The 24,021-nt window shown below is 47.4% G+C and overlaps 1 protein-coding gene across 4 annotated transcripts in view; it reads right to left on the minus strand.

The window, feature by feature from the left end:
- Nucleotides 1-210: 210 nt before the first annotated feature.
- Nucleotides 211-24,021, minus strand: part of IGDCC4 (immunoglobulin superfamily DCC subclass member 4) — a 76,775-nt gene continuing 52,964 nt past the window's right edge. For 3 of the 4 annotated variants that reach the window (XM_025154131.3, XM_003641826.6, XM_040706662.2), the window contains 15 exons: nt 22,434-22,589; nt 21,495-21,905; nt 20,790-20,954; nt 19,591-19,728; nt 18,032-18,205; nt 17,568-17,801; nt 13,521-13,628; nt 12,602-12,785; nt 12,195-12,322; nt 11,624-11,794; nt 11,355-11,492; nt 10,747-10,852; nt 9,815-10,049; nt 3,364-3,528; nt 211-1,599 (listed from right to left, as the gene is read on the minus strand). In XM_025154131.3, the coding sequence (XP_025009899.2) occupies nt 1,072-1,599; nt 3,364-3,528; nt 9,815-10,049; nt 10,747-10,852; nt 11,355-11,492; nt 11,624-11,794; nt 12,195-12,322; nt 12,602-12,785; nt 13,521-13,628; nt 17,568-17,801; nt 18,032-18,205; nt 19,591-19,728; nt 20,790-20,954; nt 21,495-21,905; nt 22,434-22,589 (3,041 nt within the window). In that variant the 3' untranslated portion in view covers nt 211-1,071. The remainder of the gene's footprint in view (nt 1,600-3,363; nt 3,529-9,814; nt 10,050-10,746; nt 10,853-11,354; nt 11,493-11,623; nt 11,795-12,194; nt 12,323-12,601; nt 12,786-13,520; nt 13,629-17,567; nt 17,802-18,031; nt 18,206-19,590; nt 19,729-20,789; nt 20,955-21,494; nt 21,906-22,433; nt 22,590-24,021) is intronic. The other variant, XM_004943893.5, reaches the window with a different exon arrangement.

Raw genomic sequence — 24,021 nt, forward strand, 5'->3', positions numbered from 1 at the left:
CTCTCCAGCTGTGGGGAACGTGTCCTACAGCAATACTTAGAAACAAAGCAAGAGAGACATCAGCTCTGCAACACTATTAAAAAAAATAGTCAACAACCAGTGCAAACATATTCTTTAGAAAAAGGCAGTATAAGAATAAGTTAAAACCTATAATGGACTATAACAAAGGAGTAGATCTACTGCTTTTTTTCTCCAACAGACATGAGGTAGTTGTGTTGTTAGGGAGGAAAAAAAAAAAACAAAGGAAAGAGAGAAGTAGTAAAAATGCTACTCTATACCACACACTACTCCACTTCATAAAATTAAATAATATAAAGATGCTCCAAGGAAATAAAAATACATGTCGTACATTAAAAGGACAGATGCGTACCTAAAATATTAGGTACAAGAACCTTCATAAAACAAAGTCCAGGTTGGTGAAATGACCCAGACACCAAAGAAGGTTCTGTATAGTACAAGTTGTTAGAGGCACTCTTAGAGTGTGTAATAAAAGGCCACTACATCAGCCTGCTAGCAATGGTTACTGTCGCAGCGTACAAAGAGAGCCTTATAATCCTTTTAACCACGGGAGGGCAGAAAAGGCTGGTGGTTATAGCTCTGTTTTTTGTGTTGGTTCCACCCCCTTGTGGGACTCTGACAAAGTCCATCCCAACACCACAAGGCAGCGGGTAGTCCAAGGCCCTCTGTGGACAAGGGACAGTTGAGACTGGCTCAGCACACCGTGCCTCTTGCCAGTCGTATAGGGGCCTACAGTGAGGTGACGGCACCAGGCCAACGCAGAAGGCTCTGCTCCAGCTGTGGTTTCATGTCAGTCTTTGGCAGACAGCTCAGTTCTGCTCCCGTGAACACCAGGTTACCCATTAGCTTCAGCTGAAAGATGGGCCCTTATCAGTCTACCTACTGATTTCTTGAAGGCGATATGTACAGCTGACAGGTCCTAATCCTGTTCTGGTGAGATGCTGCACCTTCTTAGCTCGATCCAGTGAACTGAGGGCACGCAGTACCTCAAAGGAACAGGCCCTTAGTGGTGCTTCTAGCTCTCCCATGATCAAAATCAGATTAGTTTACTCTTCAGTGATTGTGGACACGTGCTATGTTCTCAGATGCTGAGGATGAGGTTAAACTAGAGTTACTACACAGGGGAGCCTCCTCTGGGGCCACAGATAGCGCTTGGCTCTTGACTGGCTGCACATCTGCCCTGCCTTCCGGGATGGAGTCCGAATCTCCACTCTCCACTGAATCCAGACTTTCCCCATTCCTGTGGAAGCCATTGGTGAGCCCAGGGATGCAAACGGCCTCTGTTCTGTTAGCCTTTCTGGTGGCATACAACAGCTCATCCTGGGTCTGAACCTCCACATCGCCCGAGCAGTCCATCAATTCTTGGTGAGCGTCCTGCTGGGTGCTGGGAGAGCTGTGGAGAGCCAGGTCACCAGGGGAAAACTCTTCATGCTCCTGCTCCTCGGCTTCTGTCTGTTGACCATCCAGGGCGTGCAGCTGGGAGTCACAGTCTCTGTCAGAGGCTGAAAAATCAGAATGAACGATGACCTCTGCTTCCACTTGGTGGAGGCTGGCTGGTGGGTGACTCTTCTTTGCTTCATTCTGTTATCAAAGATGGGGAAAAGAAAATAAGAAGCCATGTAAATTAATTGAGGCTGTGACCCAACCAAGCACTGAAATGTGTGGGTTTTTTTAATTCCACAGAGTGCAATGGGATGTACACCTGCTGCTATTAAGCATTATCTTGATATGTTTCTCAGAGCTGAAGCCTTAAGAAGCAACTCAAATAATCTCAGGATCGTTATTCCTATTTTATGTTTGGGAAAGCAAGTCCCAGGGGTGTGATGTGCCCAAGGTTTCTTGGCAGGCTGAAGCAACCACTCCTCCAAGCCTCTGTCAGACAACAATTTTCAAAACTCACCGCTCCATTTCCATATTGACAACCAGATTTCAACAGCAGCACTTGAGAAAATTGGCTGCTGAGACAGCCTGTGGTAAAAACCCACACCGGGGCTCCTTTCATCTTCTGGTTTAATCTTGGTATGTGCCACCAAAGGTTTGCTCATTACAACCCTTGTCACAACTTGCAAGGGTTGGTATAAATTCAAACACTTTAAATCAGAAAGAAAGCAGTTATCTTCTGCAGTGTTTAAGCAGAATTCAGGCTATGGGTCTCCACAAGCCTGGCTAACAGGTCACTCATTCTGCTGAATTATCGTTCAGTAATTTAACAGTCAAACTAGTTTGGAAGGTCCCAAAGAGCACTTTAGGCAAATCAGTGCTCAGACTCTGCACTGTGTGATTTAGGAGTAAGAAGACAATTCAAAGTATGAAAGTGAGATATCTCGTGTGTAATTTGTGCCTTCTGTTGAAGCCAATTTTTTGCATCATTTACATATTTTAACAGTTTTCTCCTTTTGTTGACAAACTCTGATGGATAAGCTGTGCTGTAAACAGTGCCCTGTAATTTGGTTGTAAAACATCGTCTTAACTCTATCCACAATGTTAATTACATCCTGTCTATAATTGATTTTCACACTATTATCTAGGAAAAAAGCATAGGTGGACATTACTTAGAAGTATTTGTTGGAGGTGAGCTTCCTAAAGCAGTAATTTGATCCACCTTCTGGTACAGAGCCAACCCGAATAGGTACTGGCTTGCTTTGCTGAGATGGTATAGATGCTGCGTGGCATAAGTGTTAAGATTCTTGCATAAACTCAAACACAAGTGGGAGTATTTATCCCAATAAATAATTGGGATAAATACAACAATATGAGAAATAGCATTTTCTCCCCATCCATACCCGCACACAAAGATGGCAACTGCAGTGGAAATTGCTCTACCCTATATGGAGCTTCAGGAGCTTAAATCAACCCTCAATCTTTGACTCCTACTGTAGGCCAAAATGCAATTCCTTCTCCAAGCACGCACACCACAGATGTTAGCGACCCTGTGCTGAGCACTGCAGCTCCTAACCCATGGCCACCGTGAAGGCCCAAAGGAACCACGGCTACTGCAGCCCTCCTGCCAGCTGAGCCGCCCAAGACCTGTGGACATCACCAAGAGGACAAAGCTCTTTTCAGCTTTTGTTTTCCTTCCAGCCCTTTTCATCAGAGGCCCTTTGGGCTGCCTGAAGTCAGGGCAATGAGGGGAGAGCTGAGGCTTTCAGAACTGCGTGGAAAAAAACACGCACAGATTTTACTCAAATCCCATCAGTGGCACAAGCATACACTCCTATACCTAGGAAAAAATGAAGCCCATGATCAGCTTTTTTTTCCAATGCTGCAAAAAGGAGATAGAGATGGGGGAACATAAATGGAAAAAACACATCAGAATGCACAAGGCAATAAACCAAAGACACCCACCATCACAGCATCATAAACCAGAGCTTGTAACAAAAGCTTCTGTCCTGCGCTGGAAGGGAGCTTCAGTGATCCGTTCACAGCAGGGAGAGGCTCTTTTGTGATAGTGTCCCCATATCTGGCTATGCTGTTTGTCCAGGGCTGGTTAGCTGATTTATTCCACGAAGACTGCAGAAAAAAAGCAGGGGAGAGAAGAGATCCAATTACCACAGATACAGATTCTTATCCTCTTAAACCTGAAATGAGAAGCAGCTCGAGAAAGGAAAGTGCAGGTTGGGAAAAATACCGTGGCGTCAGAAGACTGAGTTAAATGCAGGGCACACTTCTAATGGCATCAAAATAGAATTGCTCATTACAATGGGCCAGAGCAGTCACCACATTACAGCAGGGTTACAAGGTCTGATGCAGAGCAAGGGGATAGAAGTTGCCAGATGGCTCACGAGCAGCCTCAGAAGGGACTTTCCACTGCTTCCTACGTATTGAGGCTAACTGCATCGCAGCACACGATCCCACACTGCAGGGCCCACTGACACCAGCTCCCCGCAAAGCTGCAAACAGCCCAGAGCTGTGCGAGCCTGCTGAAAAACACTGCAAAACTGATCAGGGACGGTGGAAGCCTGGAGCTGAATGCTTCCGGTGTTTGCTTTGGCAAAGCAATACTCTGCAGCATGGAGAGGGGCTGTCACCTGTGAGTACTGGCATGTGTGCTCCAACAACACATGGGAGTTGCAACAACACAAGTTGCTGGGGACAACTGCTCTTTCTTTCCTGCTCCGAGCTCGGGCCTGGGTAAACACTCTGCTATTGCCCATCCACAAAGAGGCACAAAATTTGGGGCCTTATTTTATTGATTTATTGCAACAGACCACCAAGCAATTCTTAGTTCAGCTTAAATCCCCTGGGCAACCAGTGTTACCTTGTTTGTAGATCTAATTAAATTATATGGGCTGAATGCAATTTGTTCTGGGTTCTCTCAGCTTCCTCTTCCAATAAACTGTTGAATGCACACCTCTGTGTATGGGAAATGTGTACCTTTAAGAGCTAAAGTTATTTAACAGCTCAGACTATTAGTTCACAGGCAGAAAAGTATTTTCTTTCTAGGGACTGATTTTACTGGGCCGCCCTGCATGTACCCGAGCTCAGCCTTGCTGCTGGCACGCATGCACACACACACACACACACACACACACACACACACAATGAGGAAGATGGGAGCCAGCCATCTCTGGGTGTGTTTCACAGATGTTACATGTTGCCTGGATAGAAGGGAAAGAACAATGCAAGGCTGAGGCCAAGAGAAAGTGAAGAGGAAATCTGGACCTGACACAACTGTGAGCACGCATGTCTGTGTGTGCAACAGAACACTGGTGGTGTCGGCATGACGACACATCTATCCAAACCCACCACACTCCTATTGCTTACTGTCAGGCAGAGGAAACACAGATTTCTGCTCTGCATATGTGGCCACCACTTACACAGGCCTGCTCAATTCCAGCAACAGAGAGCACAGAATGACCCAGCTGAGACGGCAAGGAGATTTCTGACATCAGCCTGACCTTGCATGAGTCATTTGACCTCCATGTGCCTCGGTCCATCTGGCTGGAAATTAGGTAAAAATACATGATCAGATGCTGCACGTGAGCCAGGTGTTCCTAAGTCAGCTATTTAGCAAGAAGCAAATGCTACCTTGTGCTGTCAGCTAAGCAGTCACATAGAGCCGAGCACTGTACCCTGACTCCAACACCCAGTGGGAGGCAGAGCAGCATTACATCCCAGTGCCAACCCCAAGTCACGGCAGCTCTGCCATCGCCTCAGGATCCAGCTCCAAGGAAACAGTGAGCAAAGGGCTTTGGTTATGTGGCAGCACCCCTCAGAACAGCAACTTCTGAGCCGCAGCTGTGGATGTCAGGCAGACACTCATTTAGACATGGATGCTGGAGGTGGCATCTTTGCCATTCCTCTTTCCACAATCCTCAACGAGGATTGCCAAGAGCATTCCCTAATTGCTCCCCTTCTAAGTGGACAATCACTAAACCACACTAACAAGAAATCAACCAAACAATGGCACATGGCTCACACTAAGGAGCATCGCTAAACACGAGTTCGGAACGCATTCAGTTTGCTTCTCCTGCCATCTGAAAGGCTTTCTGCAGCTACAGCGCTGACTGATGGCTTCTGTGCCTTTTCCAAGGAACATACGTTACTGAGCAAATACTGCCTGGAAATCTCTGCGTTCAACCTACACAAATATGCACACACACACACAAATGTGCGTGTCCTATTACAGATGCTTACATGCATATTTGCCATCAAAGAGATCTGAGCATCACACGCATACACATACACAGACCAAACTTGAAAACCTTCTTGCAGGCATCTTGTGAATGCCGAAAAATGTGGAAAGAAACAGGCAGCTCTACTGCAATCCCCCAAGGACCATCTGTTAGCGGAAATGTCAATCTGCCATGTTTACATAGGTTTTGATGACTCTGGGAACAGCCTGTTCGGCTCTGGCTGAAATTGGCTGCAATGAAGAACAAACTTGTTTTGTACCACTTTGCAACTTTCAACAAACAGTAAAAACCATCAGCCACACAACATGGCCTATATCCCACATGTTGTTCATGCACGTTGTGTTTGAGGGGGGAAAAAAACCCAACCTCTCTCGGGGCTTAGTCTGTAAGGCTGGGTAGCTGCAGTTCACTCCAGGTCTGCTTTCATCATGGACCTGAAGAAGGTCTTGCCCAAACACTTCTGCTTTTTAAGTTTTTGGCATAAAAAATGATACTTTTTGTTTCTACACGAGCACAGTGATGAATGGCTGAAGGAAGACAAGGAAATGGTCTCTTGGCTTTTACAGCAGAAGAATGAAAGCAAGGAGTGTCAGTCTAAAACCATTTTGAAGAGGGAAAAATCCCCTTTTCAGTCTGCTGCAAAGACGAGAATGGAAACTAATGAAAACATCTTCCAATAAAAGGCGTTTCCATTACAGCTAAATCCTTATCAAAGCAAACAAGCCTCTTCATTTTAGCCTTTTTATAGAAACTCCAACCAGTAAAAATGTGCTGAGATCATATTACCTTCGCAGCGACAAGGAATGATTTCACGCAAATATATGAGCTGAGAACGAACATGTAGGAAATGTTGATATTGAAACCCTCCCTGTTTCACGTGGACAGTTATTCATCTAGCTTGAAATCCTGCACAGAACAAGGCTGGGGACGCTTGAGATGTGCCCAGCATTTAAAGGTGTCACGGTGGAGAGAAGGGATTTGTCCCTGACCAGCAGCAGCCTGCAGGAGTGGGGAACCTCCACGCCATGCAAACATGGCATCCCTGCCCATAGCTGTGCCCCAAAACACGCTGCAACACAACAGACCTCTCCCATCACACAAAGGGGAATCTCTGCTAGCTGCCAGCAGGAGCACAGTTCTCATGGAAGACTTTTCAGAAAACATCAGGACTTTTGTTCAACACAGAAGAATGTCAATGCGAAGATGAAAAGCAACCCATGTTGCTCCAAGTTCCTGATGCACTGCAGCTTTCGCTCTCTGAGTCCCAGGGATGCTCCATAGGAAGCACAGTCCTGTGGGCAGGAGGCCCCCAGGGAGACAGTGGGGCAGCAAGCAAGCAAGGCTCCATCCAGCTCGCAAGCAGCACAACAGCAAACGTTTCCAAGCCAAAATGCTCGAGTTTGGCTCCATTCAACAAAATGCTCAAGTCTTCCATGGAAAGCAGATGCTTCTTAATACTATCCCCACCCCCAAATCACTTGGCCCACAAGTAGCAGTGACAGGGACGTCTGGAGCAGAGCCATTTTATCATCCTCAGTCCATCTGTCAGGGAAGCAGAGCCGCAGCACCACAGCCTGCATGTTATGGTGCCATTTATAAGGCAGACTACTGGGGGCAGCAGGCTGGGCTCACTGCAAAGGGGAAGACATTCAAAGAGGAAAATCACACAAGCACTTGTATATGCACCGAAAGTGTGACCACTGAGAAATGCACAGAGAGGAAGGAAAAGAGCCTGCTCAATGGCTGAGTGCAGCCCTGCCTAATGAGCTGCAGCCATGAGAGTGTCCCATGCCAACAGCTCGGTCACAGCAGGAGCGGTGCTTATGAGGGGGGCATGTCCCCATCCAGGGTGGGGGCAGAGCACAAGTTCATGCTGTGCCCTTCCACTCACACCATCCCACTCCCCCAGCAGTGTTGATAGCAGCTCAAGAGGACTCACAGCCTGCATCTGAAGAACTTGGTGATCCAAACCTTAAGAACACCCAATGGCTCTTCTCAAAGCCCCTGCCTATGACTCTTTGCGGACTCTTTGCTCAGTCTTGGTGTCATTAAAGACTTCCTGCCCTCACTCTGTTCTCCAGTCTCCATCCCTGCAAAACAGCATTCATTTACTTGTGACTGCTTAAGGCACAGGGTCAGTCCCTTCATTGTGTCTGCACATCTCCTAACACCACGAAGCTTCCAATCTCCACTGAAGCCTGAAGCTGCCACAAGAACAAAACCAGTGGAAAATAATCCATGAAATGCCAAGTAATGCACCAGCATGGGAAAAGTTTGCAAGCATGGGAGCAGCAACTGCCGCCACTAACAGCAAGTGCTACCCAGCCAACACAAAGCATGTTCCAGGAGACATTCTCAGGGCAGAGGGCCCAGCAGGCAATCGGAGAAGGTCACACATCCTCAGCTGCCAGCTCATTGGCACTGCAGCTCTATAAACCTACCCCACCACAGCAGCATCAGACTGTGAGGCTGTCTCAGCCAAAGTCCTGAGTTCTGCAGTGACATGATATGATGCTAAATAACAGGGATCTCTGAGATGTTTCTCACTCCCTTGCTTTACTGGATAATATTACAAGTGCTGGTACATGACCTAGGACCTCTCCTTGCCAGGGCAGTCCAAGAACTTCTTTCCATGAGGACTTCCTGCAGCTCTACCATATCCCTTGCCTTCAGTCTTCAGAACCCCAACCACAGATGGCACAAGAGCGCAAAAGAGATGGCAACTGAACCGTGAAGGTGGCTTTAGCCTCAGCCTTCTCAGCTTTGAATATACACACTGAAGGAGGAGGTTGGCTCAGGGGGCACCTCCTGCAGAAAGGGGCAGCGGGTCCTGCTGTGTGGGAGCACATCTCCCTCCAGTGCCCACTGCCAGCAACAGCAGCCTGTTGCTCCTGGCTGCCACCCAGCTCTGTCACCTGCCAGGTCATCCTCACTGGGCAGCACGGGTGACAGCACTGCTCTTCGGGTGGCTGCTCCTTGGTGATCCTTGCTTCTCTGTCCACATCCATCAAAAGCCAGGCCCTCTGTACTGCTAGCAAATCTCCTTGGCAAATTTAACTCCTAGTTGCCTTTCCCCATCCAATCAGGGAGGCAGAGAAACTGCAGAATCGCCCCCTTCCCGAAGCGCTCATCTCTGAACATGACCCGATTGCCACCCACTTCGTGTGACACAACCCAGGGCCCTGAGCTCACAGCCGAAGCCCTGAACGGCCGGACCTTGGCACTGCCCTTTCCAGCCTCTGCTTTACAGGCACAAAAACCTTTCAGCAAAGCTTTATGGATAGGATTCCTTTTGCAAAAGAGAGACCTGGATACGCTGCCCCTAAAAAGGCCTCTCAGAGGAGGGGATTTCCCTCTGCTAGACCTGTTCTCTGGGTAAGTCACCATCACTGAAAACATTTGTTCCTTATTTAACTGAAAGATCTGTAGGAAATTCCTCACACGCTTCGGCTTGGGTCCAGAAAGGGAGCCGCATTCCACTGACATCCATGGATGCAGCTTGGCTGCAAAGTGTCTCCTTCAGCTGAGCACTGATCCAACACAACACCTGGGGATGGTGGTGAGTATGGCTGCAGTGCACAGCACTATTAAAAGCAGCTGGAAATTTCTCATTTCCAAAAGGCCATAGCTGCATCAGTGCTAGCAGCAAGCACAGGTTCTCCAGGTATCCTCCTGCGACATGCAAACGTATCATCGATGCAAACATGAAATCCCATGTGTTCACAATGCATTTGTTTTACTGAACCTCCTAATTACTTTACATGCTCTCCCCGGGTTACAATGAGAGACATAAACAGATTAACTAAATTAGGCCAATTAAAGGTTCCCTAATGGAATGAAATGTTTCAGACAAGCTTGAGAGAGGAAATGGGCAGGGAGGAGTGAAAGACAACACAATGTCAGGCAAACCAAGTATGGCAGGAAAAGACTTCAAAATAAAACGTTCACAAAAATAAAAGGGTTTTACTTCTTGTACATCTTCAAGGGTATGCCAGTAAACACAGTGCATGTGGTAAAACCACTTCTCACCCTAATTACAACAGTATCTACCGGCACTTTGCAGAGCTAAGACAGAATCAGATCAGGACTTCCCAGCAGCAGAACACCAAATGGAGGCTCCTGCCTGGGATGGGAGCCATCACACATGTACAAGTCATTACCTTCCTCTTCCCATGGACAATGTCTTCAGGGAGGCTTGTATGGATGAGGCTGTGCACTTCTGTCAGTTCTGTGATGTCTCCTAAGGGCACAGGTGCATCCTCTGGCAGTGGGGACATGAGTGACTCCAGCTCATGTGTGTCCGAGGTGGCACAGGGAGCTGCTGCCCCTTGCCTGCCCCGGTGGTAGTAAGTGTGGTTGCCAGTTGCTTGGGAATCCAGGCCTGGCAGAGCCTCCCTGAGGAAAAAACAAGCAGGAGCTGACATTTCCAATCATCCTCACATTCCTCTGCCCCAAACAGCCAGGAGACTGCCAGACACAGCAATCCAGCCCAGGCTGCTGAGCCTGCCCCTGCAGAAGCAACTAGACCCAAGCCCCAGCCCTGACACTCTGAAGAAGTTGCTCACTCCAAGTCCTGGCATCCCTTACCAGCCCAAAGCCCTTCTCAAGCACTAAGCTGGTTTCCTACCAAGGTCTTTCCAAAAGTTTGTGGCTGGATTCAGACCCCTGGAATAGCAGGAGGCTTTGGGCTGAGTCCAATCCTACTGAAACCAACCTGTCTGTCACTGGAAATCTTTCAACATCTTCCCAAGAGAAAGCTGACAAATCCTTTCCAAACATCCTTAGAGCTGCCCAGCCTCAGAAGCAAAACCTGCCCAAGCACACAGGTAATTGGCAAATAGTGCTTTTTCTCTTTTCATTTTTTCACTACAAAAATCTATTAGTCTAACAATAGAAAATATTGAGAAAATAAATCAGTGAGATTATACTAAGCATGCTCCTTAGCTAGCTGGTCCTGTGACTCAGTCGTTACATTAACTGATATCATTCACTGCATCCCAAACAGCCCATGTGAACAGAGGGAAGGTCACAGTGCATTTTGTCTCCTTCCACATCAGCCTCCTTTACCCCCTGGGAGGGGAGTGACACCTACCTCTGCTTGCTGTTGCGGAAGCTGGCACACATGCAGAAGAGTATGCAGAGCAGCCCCAGGCAGACTCCCACAATGATTCCCGTGACAGAGTGGATATCCAGAACATCTAGCAGAGGAAGTACAGATGATGCATCATTTCAGCTGTTAGCAGAAAGAAGGCACAAAGTGTCCTATGTTCAGAGAAGCATCAGCTTCACTAAAACCAATGGGCGATGATTCCATATAGACAAAGGAAAAGAGACTTGGCAGTGACAGTTTAGAACGCCTAAAAGCAAACTGGCATTTATGCACATTCATTAATTTCATGCTACACTGGCCTGATAAAGGCAGTGAGATACAGGTGGCATGTGATTTTCCACAGGGCTGAGACAGAGGAAAGAGATCAAATTCTATTGTTGGATGGGTTCTGCAGCCACTTGGGGCCTACGGAGATGCACATCTGAGGACTGCTGTGATTCTCTTCACTGGCCTATCTACAGTCACATCCCACATTGTGCAGAGTGACATCAGGCAATTCACTGGCAAAAAGAGAAGTGCTACTGCTAACGAACCGTGGTTTTCAGCAGTGCAACTCGCATCCTGCTCTGAGACAAAGGGGAAATTCATACCAGACAGCTTCTCCCGGAGGGTGTGCACATCCTTCACGTTTGAGTAGGGACCAGATCCCACGACTGTCTTTGCTCCCATCTTGAAGAAGTATCTGGTATCACTTTCCAGGCCATGCACTTCAGTGCTGAAGATATTTCCTGATCAAAAACCAAGCCAAAAGAGGTTCAAAATGTGCAGTTTCAAGCATATTCATATGGCTATAGAAAAGCAGCAGCAGAATTCTGGTATTAAGTGTCTGCCTGTGTGCAAGTACCTCAGGAAGGCTCACCTTCTCGTGTCAGCAAGGTCCACATGTCATCAGGCTGCGTGTTGTTGGCATTGTACAGGATGAGGTACTCCACGATGATGCCGTTGGGCTCAGCAGGGGGACACCAGTGCACCTGGACTGCATAGGGGTTGAGGGGGTGCAGCCGCAGGTCAGATGGAGGCGTCGAGGGACCTGGTAGATGCAAGCAGAGACCCAGAGTGAACAGCAGAAATGAGGAGCAGAGCATTTGAATGTTCTGTGCCTTCTATGAATCCTTTTCAGTAGTGCCCTGGTCATCTTTGCATAAAACAAGGTATGACCCAGGTGACTAGGCATCACATCCCAACAAGCGGTGGAGAGTGCAGAGGGAAGGCTCCTGAGCCCAGCACAGGGCAGGACTTGTGGTCAAACACCCAAGGGAAACACAACAGTGCTGGTACTGCGCAGTTTGAGGTTGTGCAGTGCTGATCATCTCTGAGAGAATGAGCACACACACACCTTCCTTTCTTTCATCTCCATCTCCCCTAAAGCTCTACTTGTACTTCAACAGAAATCCAGGAAATGGAAGGATTCAATTTCCATAACTACTCACGGTCAGGAAGGGTGAATCGCTCCACCACGCTGCCAAAGGGCCCGTCGATACCAACACCATTGGACTGCACAGCAAACTCGTATCTGGTGTAGGGCTTCAACCCACTAATGAGAATGTCTTCATCCGAGCTGCCAAAAAAGGAGGCATTCACGAGACCATGAATATCAGATGGTACAAAGGGCCACCTCAGTACCTATACCAAATGAGTGGATAAATCCCCACTGTGGAAGTCCCAGATCCACATTTCAGCAGATCTGAATGTGTCTGTGACCAAAGAAGACATTTCCAGCATTTCAAACACCTAGGATTTTGCTCAGCATTGTGACTTCCCTGCAGATTCCTCCCTCCTTGTGTTTATTCCTGATATGAGTAATATATGGCAGATGAGTCCTCAGCATCCCCCTTACCTTGTGTAGTATGTAACAAGAGAGGCGTTTTTCAGGCCCCAAGGGCTGAAGCGCACGGTGTAGTTGACAATCTTGACCGTGGTGAAGTCAGGTTTCTTCCATCTGAGCCATATAGAAGTCGAGCTGTTGGACTCTGCATAGACTTGGACTGGAGGCAGTGGAGGACCCTTCTGCACAGGGGGATCTACGGTGGTGCAAGACATAAAGAGAAAAGAGATGTGGGAACATAAATGGCAGTGAGGTAAGGGACACAAAATGGGGAAAAAAGCATGTCAAGGTTGTGAAGCCTGCAAAAAGATGCCTCCAGCATCATCATGTTTAACCTGCCTGTGTATGCAGCTCATCCATGCTTTTCTTCATGTGTGGAAAAAATCCCAGCGAGGATCCACACACCTTGTTGGTGCTGCACTACTGTGGTGCACAGGAGGTCAGCCTCAAGGGCACCCACTCAACAGGCCCACTTCAGACAAGGAGGAGCACAGGCTCTTCAACACCCCACAACAGACTGGCAGAGCTACAAATGGAGTCTGGATCCTCAGAGCTTTTAATTCCTATGTAACGCTGTGAGAAAAGTAGTATCCTGCTCACTCATGTTCTTTAGTCTTTACAATGTAAGAGATGACACCCAGGCATTTCCATGACCATCCCTGAGCCACTAACGGGGCCAGAGAGAAGACTATGAAGGCTATTCAACCCAGCACAAGAACAGTCCCAAGGAGAAGGGGGGTAAATTTGCTCCTTTCCCTCCTTCTCAGGATAATTCCTCCAATGCAACTGCAATGACTGTCCAAGGGAGTTCCCTTATGGAGGGTCTTGTCTTGTTTTGCTAATGTCCCTCTTGAAGTCCTTCTTCCGTAACTTCACCTTTCTTTTGAAGCCACATGCCAAAAAGAAGAGACAGACAGAGGGCATTCCTCACCTACTGCTGTTGCAGGCGCCTTTTCTGTTTTGCCCTTCCAAACTGCTGCATAACCATCTTCATGCTTATTGAACGCCACCAGCTTCACCTCATAGAGCTTCCCAGGAGCTAGAAAAAAATCAGTCAAGGTTTGACTGGGGTTATGTTTGTCAGCAGCCCCCCTCATTTAGACATGTTTTCTTAAATCTGACTCAATAAAGCAGCTCTGACAGAGGTGAATTCGCTAAAACAGATCAGGACCACTTCCCCTTACAGGCTTTTTGCACTCAAATACTGTCTCACAACTGGAACGTGTATTATCACAGCCACTCCCGAGCTCTCCAGTCCCTTTTTACAGAAGTTATCAGCAGCAAATTGACTTTCTGCAGCCAGTGAGGGGGCTAACCAGCATCACAGCACAGCACACCATCTCAGGATCTCCTGATCTTTCTCCCCTTCAAGCTAACAAAACCCCCACGGGAGTGGATGTGCTGTACTGCTTATTCTTGGAGAGAGAACATCCTTTCCTCTCTTCAAAATGCACCTCTTGTTTCTACAGTCCTGATTTACTCACTGATGGGAGGAACTTGCTCTCTGGAAGTCCTTAAGCTGCCCATCGCTGAAGTCACTTTGCCGTGCTAAGCAACATCCAAGGTTTTTTTTTCATGGAGATGTTCAATTGAGAAAATGGATTGGGAACATCCAAGATTCTCAAATGACACTCAGCAGCTCCTCCCTCCAGCCCATCAAGGAGCTCAGAAAGAGCACTCCGGACTATCTTTAGCTGAAGCATGTTAATGAAGTTTGTTAATTGGGGACGTGCCTGTTCGTTCCCTGCCCTGATGGATCACTGCTCCCTTTGCCAGACAACATACGCAGAACAAACCCCTTCTTATTGATGCCAATTTTATTATTACTGCACTCATTATGCTCCCAGAGGCTAATGGTACCAATTACCAAAGGCTCTCAGTGCTCCACAACACATGTTCACGCTCAGAATAGAAAAACAGTTCAGCCACATTTTTCTCCCTGAAAGAATCCCAAAAGCAAACAGAGTCCTGTCTGCCTCCAAAGAAATCTGATCTGCATTTCACACTCACGGGAAAACGCTTCAAACCCACACAAGGAGGAAAAGGCCAGAAGGGACTTGACTTTTAAACAGCTGGGACCATAGACTTGATGGAACCAAGAACCCACAGCCCATCTCCTGCCAGCTTGAGCATTTGGCTGGGCTTCACTGGGATACGAGCTCATCACAGATGATGAGATCCAAAATGAAGAGGAAGAGCATGCAGATGTGATGCAGCTGTGGACAGCTCCCGTGAGGGAATGAAGTGGAGGGAAGGAGAAGTCCTGTCTCCATCCTTGGGTAGGATCAATACAGCAGACACACATGAAGCCAGAGCAGCTCTGCTACATGATCAAGCACTTCATATTCTGCAAACAGGGGTATTTTGGGTTTCTCAGTCAGAGGTTTGGCTTCAATTTTTATACACAGGCCCAGATGTTCAAGCTCTTAGAACTGGCAGACATAAAGCTCTATCAAGCTGTCAAGAAGCTAGTAGGCAGCATGAAAACAGATGTATTTCACTACATTCCATCATACATTAAATATAAGCAGAATAATCTAGTCCAGATCATTTCAAATCACTAATCTGGATAACTGTGTAATATATTCAATATGCTAAATATGTTGTTTCATTTGATTTTTCAAGGTGTTCATGTAGGCCAGATGCCATACCTTCCCCTAAGTGGGAAAACACCCTGATCTCTGGGGAGTCACTCACAGAGGAATGCACTCATCCTTCACAGGAATGTGGAAGACAGGATCAGACGCTTACTGTTTGTCTTTCATGTCAGTGATGGCCCTGGTCATAACACACCATTACAAAGACTAACTGTAGAACACAGATAGAAGTTGGTGAGAACTTCTCAGCAATGTTACCCTAGTGATCCAGGACAGCCTCCTCTGGATCTCAGGGGATCGTGAAATTACCATGCTTCTTCTGTACCTTTGAACAGCCACCCACCTCTCTGGTAGGATTTCAGCATATCTCTCCAGAGAAGATACAATGAGAGACCTTAATGATATCACTAAGATATGGTTTCCTCCAGAGTTTAACAACAGCACAGGAGAAAATCTCTTGTTTCAGACAGCTGAAATAGAAAGAGCTGGGACATAACTAAAATCAAGAAGCCAAATACCAGGGGGGGAAAGGATGAGGAAGAGGAAGTCTGCAAGACAGAGAAGAGGTGGTGGGGACAACTGGCACCAATTTATTAGCAAGACCAGTCAGAGAGAGAATGAAACAAATGCTTATCTCAACCTGCAGTTTCAGCCACCACACTTCAGCAGCCCATCCCCTGAGGGTCAGCCCGGGCAAATCTCCCTCCCATCAGACAGTACCATCAGCAACTTGCCTTGATATCAAGAGATATTCCCAGGACATAATAGTGCTTCTTATCCCTCTCCCTCACCCCCCACTTTTTTTTTTTTTTCCTTTTACTGTGAGGGATCTTAAGAGAAGTTTCCATTGCTGTGATTCCCACATGGACATCCACGTGCTGAGAAGCCCCCCTGGCTGATTGCCATCAGCAACATTCAACAGTGTAAACTGTGTTAAGTCTGCCAGTCTGTCCTGAGACTGCTACCTGCTCTGCCTGCAGGATCCCTAAAGCAGATATAACTACCTGCCCTGGGGAGCTCCGTGCCTAAATCCTTCCAAATCCCAACCACTATTCCTCCCTGCTCCATGCCCAGACCCATGTCTTTCACAGCACAGCCAGATTCTGACCCCCTTCTGTACTGTACACATGCATGAGGGCATAATTCAGCAGCTCAGGGGGAGAAAAGAGAACATCCATGCTGGAAAAAACCCGAGACTTTCTTCCTGATACAATGATAGCTGATACACAACAGCCAAATCATAAGGAAACCATTAGGCCTTGACGGATGCCCAAATTTAAGGAAGTAATTACAAAAGAACAAGCAGCCTTCTCAGCATCGCCATGCCAGAGCATTTGGAACCAATTCAGTCCACTCCCGAGTCCCTCTGCTCACTGATTTGCCAGTGGTTAGAGCAGCGCGTGAGGATGTTCACATGTGGTTTCCTCAGTGCAATAATTACAGATCTAAATTCTTCAGAGAAACTCCTAACTGTTAACACTCCCTCTGTGGCAGAATGGCTGCTACACGACTGGAGTGCTGGAAACCTGCTCAGTGATGACACAAGCTGTTCTTCCAGGTGCTGCAGGCTGGCCTTTAGGCCATGCATCATACATATGCTAGACACTCGCCCCTTGGTTTCAGCAACAGGCACAGATGAAGCACGAAGTGGGTGATGGAAGAACTCTTAAGCAGAATACTGCTTTAAGAACTCATCTGCCATGATTCTTTTCACTCTCCATCCTGTATCAATCAGCAAGTCAATTAATTAGTACAATGAGATGTTAAAAACATAACGTCTTATGGGAAAAAAACAAAGGCAGTCAGCCTGGCAGGTAAACCTGACTGCAGTGCAGGCTTGTTCTCCAGCCACAGTCAGTCTCCTATCTCTTTTCCTTTATGGGAGGCAGAGGCGAATACTGACCCAAAATTAGTATGCTGTGAATTAACCCTTATCTGCATTTAAGCATAGAGACATTTCAAAAAGCACGTAATTGTGAAGCTTCTTAGAAATACATAGCCAAGGAGAGATCACTGCCCTGACTGGTGATTTTAATCTAAGCACTCTCATATTGACATAGCAATGAACAATAATTGATTCATATCCCTTCATTAGTATATACTATGTATACTGGTATAGTCCTTGGTTAAAAATACAATCTGGTTTCATCAGTTTCTTTCTTTTATACTCTGCTTAGAATATATCCCAAAAAGCCCACACCACAAATTATTTTGGGTGCTCTTAGAAACAAACTCAGGAAGGGTGCTCAGCTCATATGGTCATGAACCTATGCAGCTGTAGGCAGGGAGATAATCCACTTGCAAGAATCCTGGGGCTGCTATCAAGTGTGAAAGTCAGACCCTAGGATTCCATACCTACTGCTAGGGTGTAACCAGCTCACCTAGTCGAGTCAGTTCATACTGCTTCACTTTCTTCTTTAGCTTTATGGGTCCTACGTCCCAGCTCTCCTCTTCAGCACCATCCAGAGGGCTTTCATCACTGGACTCCTCCTGGCCCACCTCCCGGTAGTAGAGTTTGTAGCCTGATATCTGGGCATGGTTGGCTGGGGGTTGCCATGTAATCAGGAGAGACTCCATCTTCGCTCGGACTTTTAATTCTGTTGGTGCAAACGGAACTAGAAGAACAAGAGAAAAAACATTCAGTCACTTATCTCCATTACTAACTACAAATGGAAGGAGGAAAGACCCACTACCCAAGACATATAGGCGTTGCTCAACAGAAAGTCAAGGGCAGGTGCTCCGCTCTAATCAAAACCAATAGTTAGAACTCCCTAATGAACGCAGACATTTCTGGTTATGCCTCAAGTTCCCCATCCCCAACCCCAAGCAACACCCAGCCTCCTACCATGTGTCTGGTTGTCCCTGTCAGGAGTCCGATGCTGGGTCCACTCAGACGGGGCCCCATAGCCCACACTGGTGCTAGCTGCAATGCGCACTTTGTACACTTTGTTGGGATGCAGCGAGTACAGAGTGATCTGTGTCTCATTTCCACCCACTTCAATGGAGTTAACCTGATCTGCTGGAACCAAAGTGACACCAGTGAAAAAGGGCTTTCCCAGTCAAAGTGCAGAAACAAACCCAGCAATAACCACATGGTCTACATGCCCTCTTGCCACCAAGAAAATTAAGAACTGAAGACTGGGCAGAGCTGATATCCTGACTGACAACCCCTTCGTCACATTCAGAACTGCAGAGTGCCTTCAGCACCGAGCCTGCCTGGAGGTAGCTGTCAGAAACCTTGCTGCTGCTGACACAAGAGCAGAGTGTGAGCATAAGCTGATGGGAACTGATGGCACTCACTGCTGTACTTAAATTGTCACCTTCATTTGAAGAGGAACCATCCAGCAGCCCTCCTTCTGCAAAATTCACAACTTCACCAATGCTACACTGAGGTTTGATTACTCTGTTTTCAGCCTACCCAAATTCATAAGGCAGATAACAGGAAATTTAAACTGAGAGTGACCTGAGATTTTAGCTGAAACAACTAATTGGTCTTGCTAGGAATCATCTTGACTGTTGATGAATGCACCAGTCTTGCTTTTCAGCTGCACTTGACCTAAACTCAGCTGAGAGCGCTGTCCTGCTACGTAGCAGCATATTGCTGGGCGTGCAAACGTCTAAGGTTTTATGATCCCACAGAGGTGCATGCAGGTTCAAGGCAAAAAAAAAAAAAAACCAAAAACAAAACAAAAACACAAGAGCCAGGAGTCCCACTGCAGACTACTAATTCAGATCAAACACACAGGAACATGTCCAGCACTTCATCACACTCCCCATCGTTTTCTTAGAAAGAAGCATGATGTTGGGAAGTAGAAGCTGCAGAGTTTTGATGATTTTAAAGTGAATACCCAGAAGGATTTGCAAAGCAAGCACACATGGAATCAGAACAACTGCATTCAGAGTATGAAAGTGTTACCATCCCTGCTGAAGGCTTCTTAGAGTGGCTGACTATATAAATAAAACCAGATAAAACTCAGCATCAGAGCAACACAACCTTGCCAGGATACTTACATACAGATCATTGAGTAGACTTGGTTTTAAAGGAACCAAATGCATTCACCCTACTTCCCCAACCAGCATAAAGCTCTTCTCCCAAATTACAAAGCACACCAAAGGGTTGTTTATGTAAGCACTCATGGGGCAGCACAAACACACACCATCCCCTGGGCACACTGGTTCCTCCACAACCACAGAAAAAAGCACCCCAGAGTAGTCTGAAGCGCACAGTAGCAGCACTACTGTGACCACCACCAGCAGAGCCCAGATAAGGGAGGGCTGTTCTGCTCCTGGCAAAAATGGGTTCCTTTGTTTTCAGTCTTTTACCTCTCCCCCTCAGCAAGACATGTTGTTGAAGCTGCTGGAGCAAAAGACAACCTTCCTCCCTTCAAACAGTGTTTTCCTTACCTTCTTTGATAGTGCAGTAGTCAATCTTGTACTTGGTTATCTTGCCATTACTCAGCTCCGGAGGAAGAGGCAACCACGTCACACGGATGTCACCAGGAGTCATGCTTGACAGGGACAGCTGAGGAGCAGCACTAGGAACTGAGAAAATGCAAAAGAAAGTCAGCAAAGGTGGAGGCAAGACCTTGACACATCTCAGTTGGCTGGAGGCCACTACCTGGCGCAGCCACTGGTGACAAGCTGTCATGGGGGGTGTATCCAACATCCTACAGTTCTCCAACGGCTCAGAGAACCAGAAGGAGCTTTCTGAGGAGGAGGGAAGGTGAGCTGCTCAGCTTCAACAGGCTGCTCAGAGCCTGCTGGCCACACCACACTGTGTTGCCACATCTAAGTGACCCAGTCTTCACTACAAACCAGGCAGGTTAACAGACTGGTTAATCTGCCTGTGCAGTACCATGGAGCATCAAAGAGACACTAACAGACACTGAAGACACCGGGCTTCAGCTTTTTGATCCCCATCTCCTTGAGAATCACAGCTCTGTGCTGCAGGCAGCTTTCATGCTTTCAACACAGCTTTTCAAGCTTCAGACACATACGTGTGAGACCATGCAGTGCTCTATGTCAGGAGCATTAAAGCACACAGTGCACCCCACAGCATAGCAGGGGCTTGCATGAGGTCTGCCAAAAACATTGCTTCTGTCTCTGTCCTGCAGTCTGTTGTGAGCTGTACATGTTCTCCTCTGTTGGGCAGCAGTCCTTCTGGCACTCTGCCTTTACTGCTCAAGAAAATGCTATGTGATAAGTGGCAAAATCAACGCAAACTACAGACTCTCAAGGGATCCAACTTCAATGCTGCTCCCAGCTCTACAAATTGAAACAGACATCTTTCTTCGGAGCTGAAATCATTTCTGGCCTAGCAGCAAGTTTGGAGCAATACCATGTTAGGTCAGTGAAAGTCCAGAGGACCTGACTGCAACAAATCCCATTGTCAGCAAGGTCACTTTCATGCTCACCATCACCCAAGCCAATGATCAGATTAGGGTGGGTTTCTTTATTTTTACAAAGGATTTACAACAAAAAGGTATAGGAGCACAGGTGTAGGCTTCCAGGATTTGATACTATTCTCTGCATCATCTTCAATACTCACCATGAAACTGGAAAGAATATCTTTTAGACATTAGTACCCATCTAATTCAACGCACCGTCCTCCAAGGTCTGAACAATTATGGAAGAGGATGTCCGGCTGGCTCCAAGCTGAGAATACGCGACCACATAGAAGACATAGTTGGTGTTGGGTTCCAGGTCCTTGACTTGCAGCTCAGTAGTATCATTATTGACAGCAAACTGGTACTCCACGTTATCTGTTCCTAGAGTCAAGGAAACACCGATCAGCAGGTCAGTGAACTGCCAGGACACTGCAAGGTGCCAGGATTTGGAAGCAGAGGCTTTCTAGCTTTTCTTAGTTCCTACAGTAACAACCTAGTTCCCAGAAAAAGAGTCTAGCTGCCACTGCAACTGCTTCCAGAAAGGGGAGAAAACAAAATTTAGGAGAAAGTTTGGGTAGCTTCCAAAGCATCTGGATGCAATAAAGCTCTTCCAGCCCTGTTAGAAGAGAAATGGGAGTACAGGACTGGATGGAAGAGGTGTTGCAATCACCAGGCTACAGCAGCTTGAACTATCCAAACTAACACATCCAGTTCTTCACCTTAAGCACAGTCCTGCTGAGAGTGGTAAGAACAACCCAGGGGAACTCCTGCCATTATAGAAGGCCCAATACTAAGTGCAAGGTGGGTCTCCTGTTGGTTTTGGAAGGATCTTCTGTGCCCAAAACCAGGGACACAGACCTTCATCCTTTATCACCACATCCTCACAGCCACTGCCCAGTTGCACAGGCAGGTAACACCTACCCACAGCCCGCTGGTAATGTAACGAGAAGCCAATGATCTGCTCGCTGTTGTACTCTGGCCGCTCCCAGGACACCAAGACTGTGGTGCTGGAGAGGGACACAGCTGAGACCTTCTTGGGAGCGCTGGGCAAACCCTCCCGCACAATCACGGAGAGCTTGGCAGTGGCGCACGCCATGCCCAGGCTATTCTCAGCCACGCACTGGTAGTAGCCAGCATCCTCCAGCCCGATCTGATTGATCACCAAGCTGCCGCTGCTCTGGACCTTCACCCGCCCATTGGAGAGGATGGCCTCGCCGTTCTTCAGCCAGTGGATGGTAGGGGCTGGCTCACCCTCCGCCTTGCAGACGAATCGAGCCGTGCTAGCTCGGGTGCGGGAGATGGTTTCAGGAGCCTGGGAGATGCTGGGCGTAGCTGGGAGGAGAGAGGACAAATTAATGCAGTAAGGAGGAGGGAAAGATAGCAGAGAAAATCCCTTCTCCTCCCCCCTCACTGCTATGTTTTATTCAGTAGCAGCTTTGCTTACAAGATAGGATTTGCCAGGCAGACTCTAGAGGCTTAATTTAGATTCTATCCAAAAGGAAAAATAAATTCCGTATCAATCATGCGCTGCATTCCCTGATCCTAGGCTGTTCTCCCTCCTGGATTCCACAATACTGAAAGTTAATTGCTGATACAGATTTCCGCAGGGAAACCCTGGAGAACAGGAATAAGGCATAAAATGGTTCAGTAAATACAAGGAACTAAACCCCAAATTAAAAAGGTTATATTCCTACCGAGAGCTATCCCAGCGCAGGGCCTTCTGACTCTAACCTGGCTCCCTTCTTCCCCAGCAGGGATCACAAACACAACCTCATGGAGGGCTCCGGATGCCAGACCAGGTAATCCATGGCTACCTGGGCAGCATTTCCCCCTGCAGCAGTTACTCTGTTCTCCACTCACCCAGGACCCGGAGCTCAGCTGCGGCTGTAACGAACTGCCTGGTCTGGGGTTTGTTAGCACGGCAAACGTACACTCCAGAGTGATGGGGCTGGCTGGAAGGAATGAGGAGGTTTGTCCGACCCAGCACAATCACATCTGTGGAAACGGGCTTTCCATCTGCAGGAAGAAACAAGCACAAATGTGGGAGGAAGTTCTAAGCAGAGACCCCGAATCCCAAACCCCAGCCCACAGGAATAGTACTGCTGGGATGCTCCTCAGCACATGACTGAGTGTCGGTCAGCCCGGGTCGAAATTGCCTCAAGGTTTAGTTTAGCAATAATCAAAAAAGTCACGTTTCAAATCAAAATAGTTTGTAGCACAGAGTGTGCCTGGAATGAGATCCTCTAGGAATAGCACATTTGAGGGAATGCTAAGCCAGCATACTCTTTGGAAGACCTGCTGGATCTCCTTGCTGACCCCCATGCGCAAACGCACATCTCTCCTCACATGTTAACGCAAATGTCAGAGAATATTGAACTGCTAATGACTTGGGGTTCTTCCACTTTCTGGGTCCTGGAAGTGAACCCAAAAAGACAGCTTGCAGAGAAGAAGGAAGCGTCCTGAGGGTCCCGCCAGGGGCTGGAGTTTGGGCAAACACAGCATGGCCAAGAAGAGGCACAGCTGGGCAACTGCGAACCCACCGCCAGCTCTGGCAGGAGTTACTGGGTTGAGAGAGCCGGCCAGTTTGCACAGTATCTGCAAACATTACGTCTCGTCCCTCTCTAGCTGCAGATAAATGGGTGTCTCAAGCAGCAAAACCTACATCACTCCTCTGCCCTCACAGACTCAGCTGAATCAGAGCAGCTGTGCCTACTTAGCACCATCAGCAGGGAACACAGCTGAGATCAGATTCTCTGCCCCCTCCATTTATTTCAGGGAGCTTCAGGTGGCCTCACAGTTCAGTGGCTGCACACTCACAGGAGGAGAGAATCAGCACGCCCCACTCGCACAGAAATGGTTTGAAAATCTGACTCCAGATGGTAGCAATTAGCTGACCCCACCAGGGCTGGCAAGAGCCAAACTGACATCTTGGAGATACAATCCTGTGTTACCTACATGACTAATCCTCCAGCAACCCAACCTGTTCCTTACTGCTGTTTTCCTTGCACAACACAGAATTGCTTTAGCAATTAACCTATCCCTTCCAATCTGAAGAGTCTGTGGTGGAAAGCAGAGGGGAGCAAACAAACACTTGAAAATAGGGAGAAAGCACTTGAAAGCATGCAAGGAACTGCTTCACCAACCAATTCATAGAATCATAGAATCCTTAGAGTTGGAAGGGACCTTTAAAGGTCACCTAGTCCAATTCTCCTGCAATCAACAGAGACATGCACAGCTAAATCAGGTTGCCCAGGGCTTGATCCAGCAATTCCCTTCCCCTTTCTTTCCCTCAATTAAAAAAAAAAAATCATAGCAATAATTAGCTCTGATAATATCTACTCTGGGCACCAGCAGTATTCAGTATTGCAACAAGTGGCGTAGCATGGGAAAAATGGTAATTTCTAATTGTGAAGTGCACAGGATAAAACAGAAACACTGCTGCCAGAAC

The sequence above is a fragment of the Gallus gallus genome, chromosome 10 (assembly GCF_016699485.2).
Source record: "Gallus gallus isolate bGalGal1 chromosome 10, bGalGal1.mat.broiler.GRCg7b, whole genome shotgun sequence".
In the NCBI taxonomy this organism is placed as follows: Eukaryota; Metazoa; Chordata; class Aves; order Galliformes; family Phasianidae; genus Gallus; species Gallus gallus.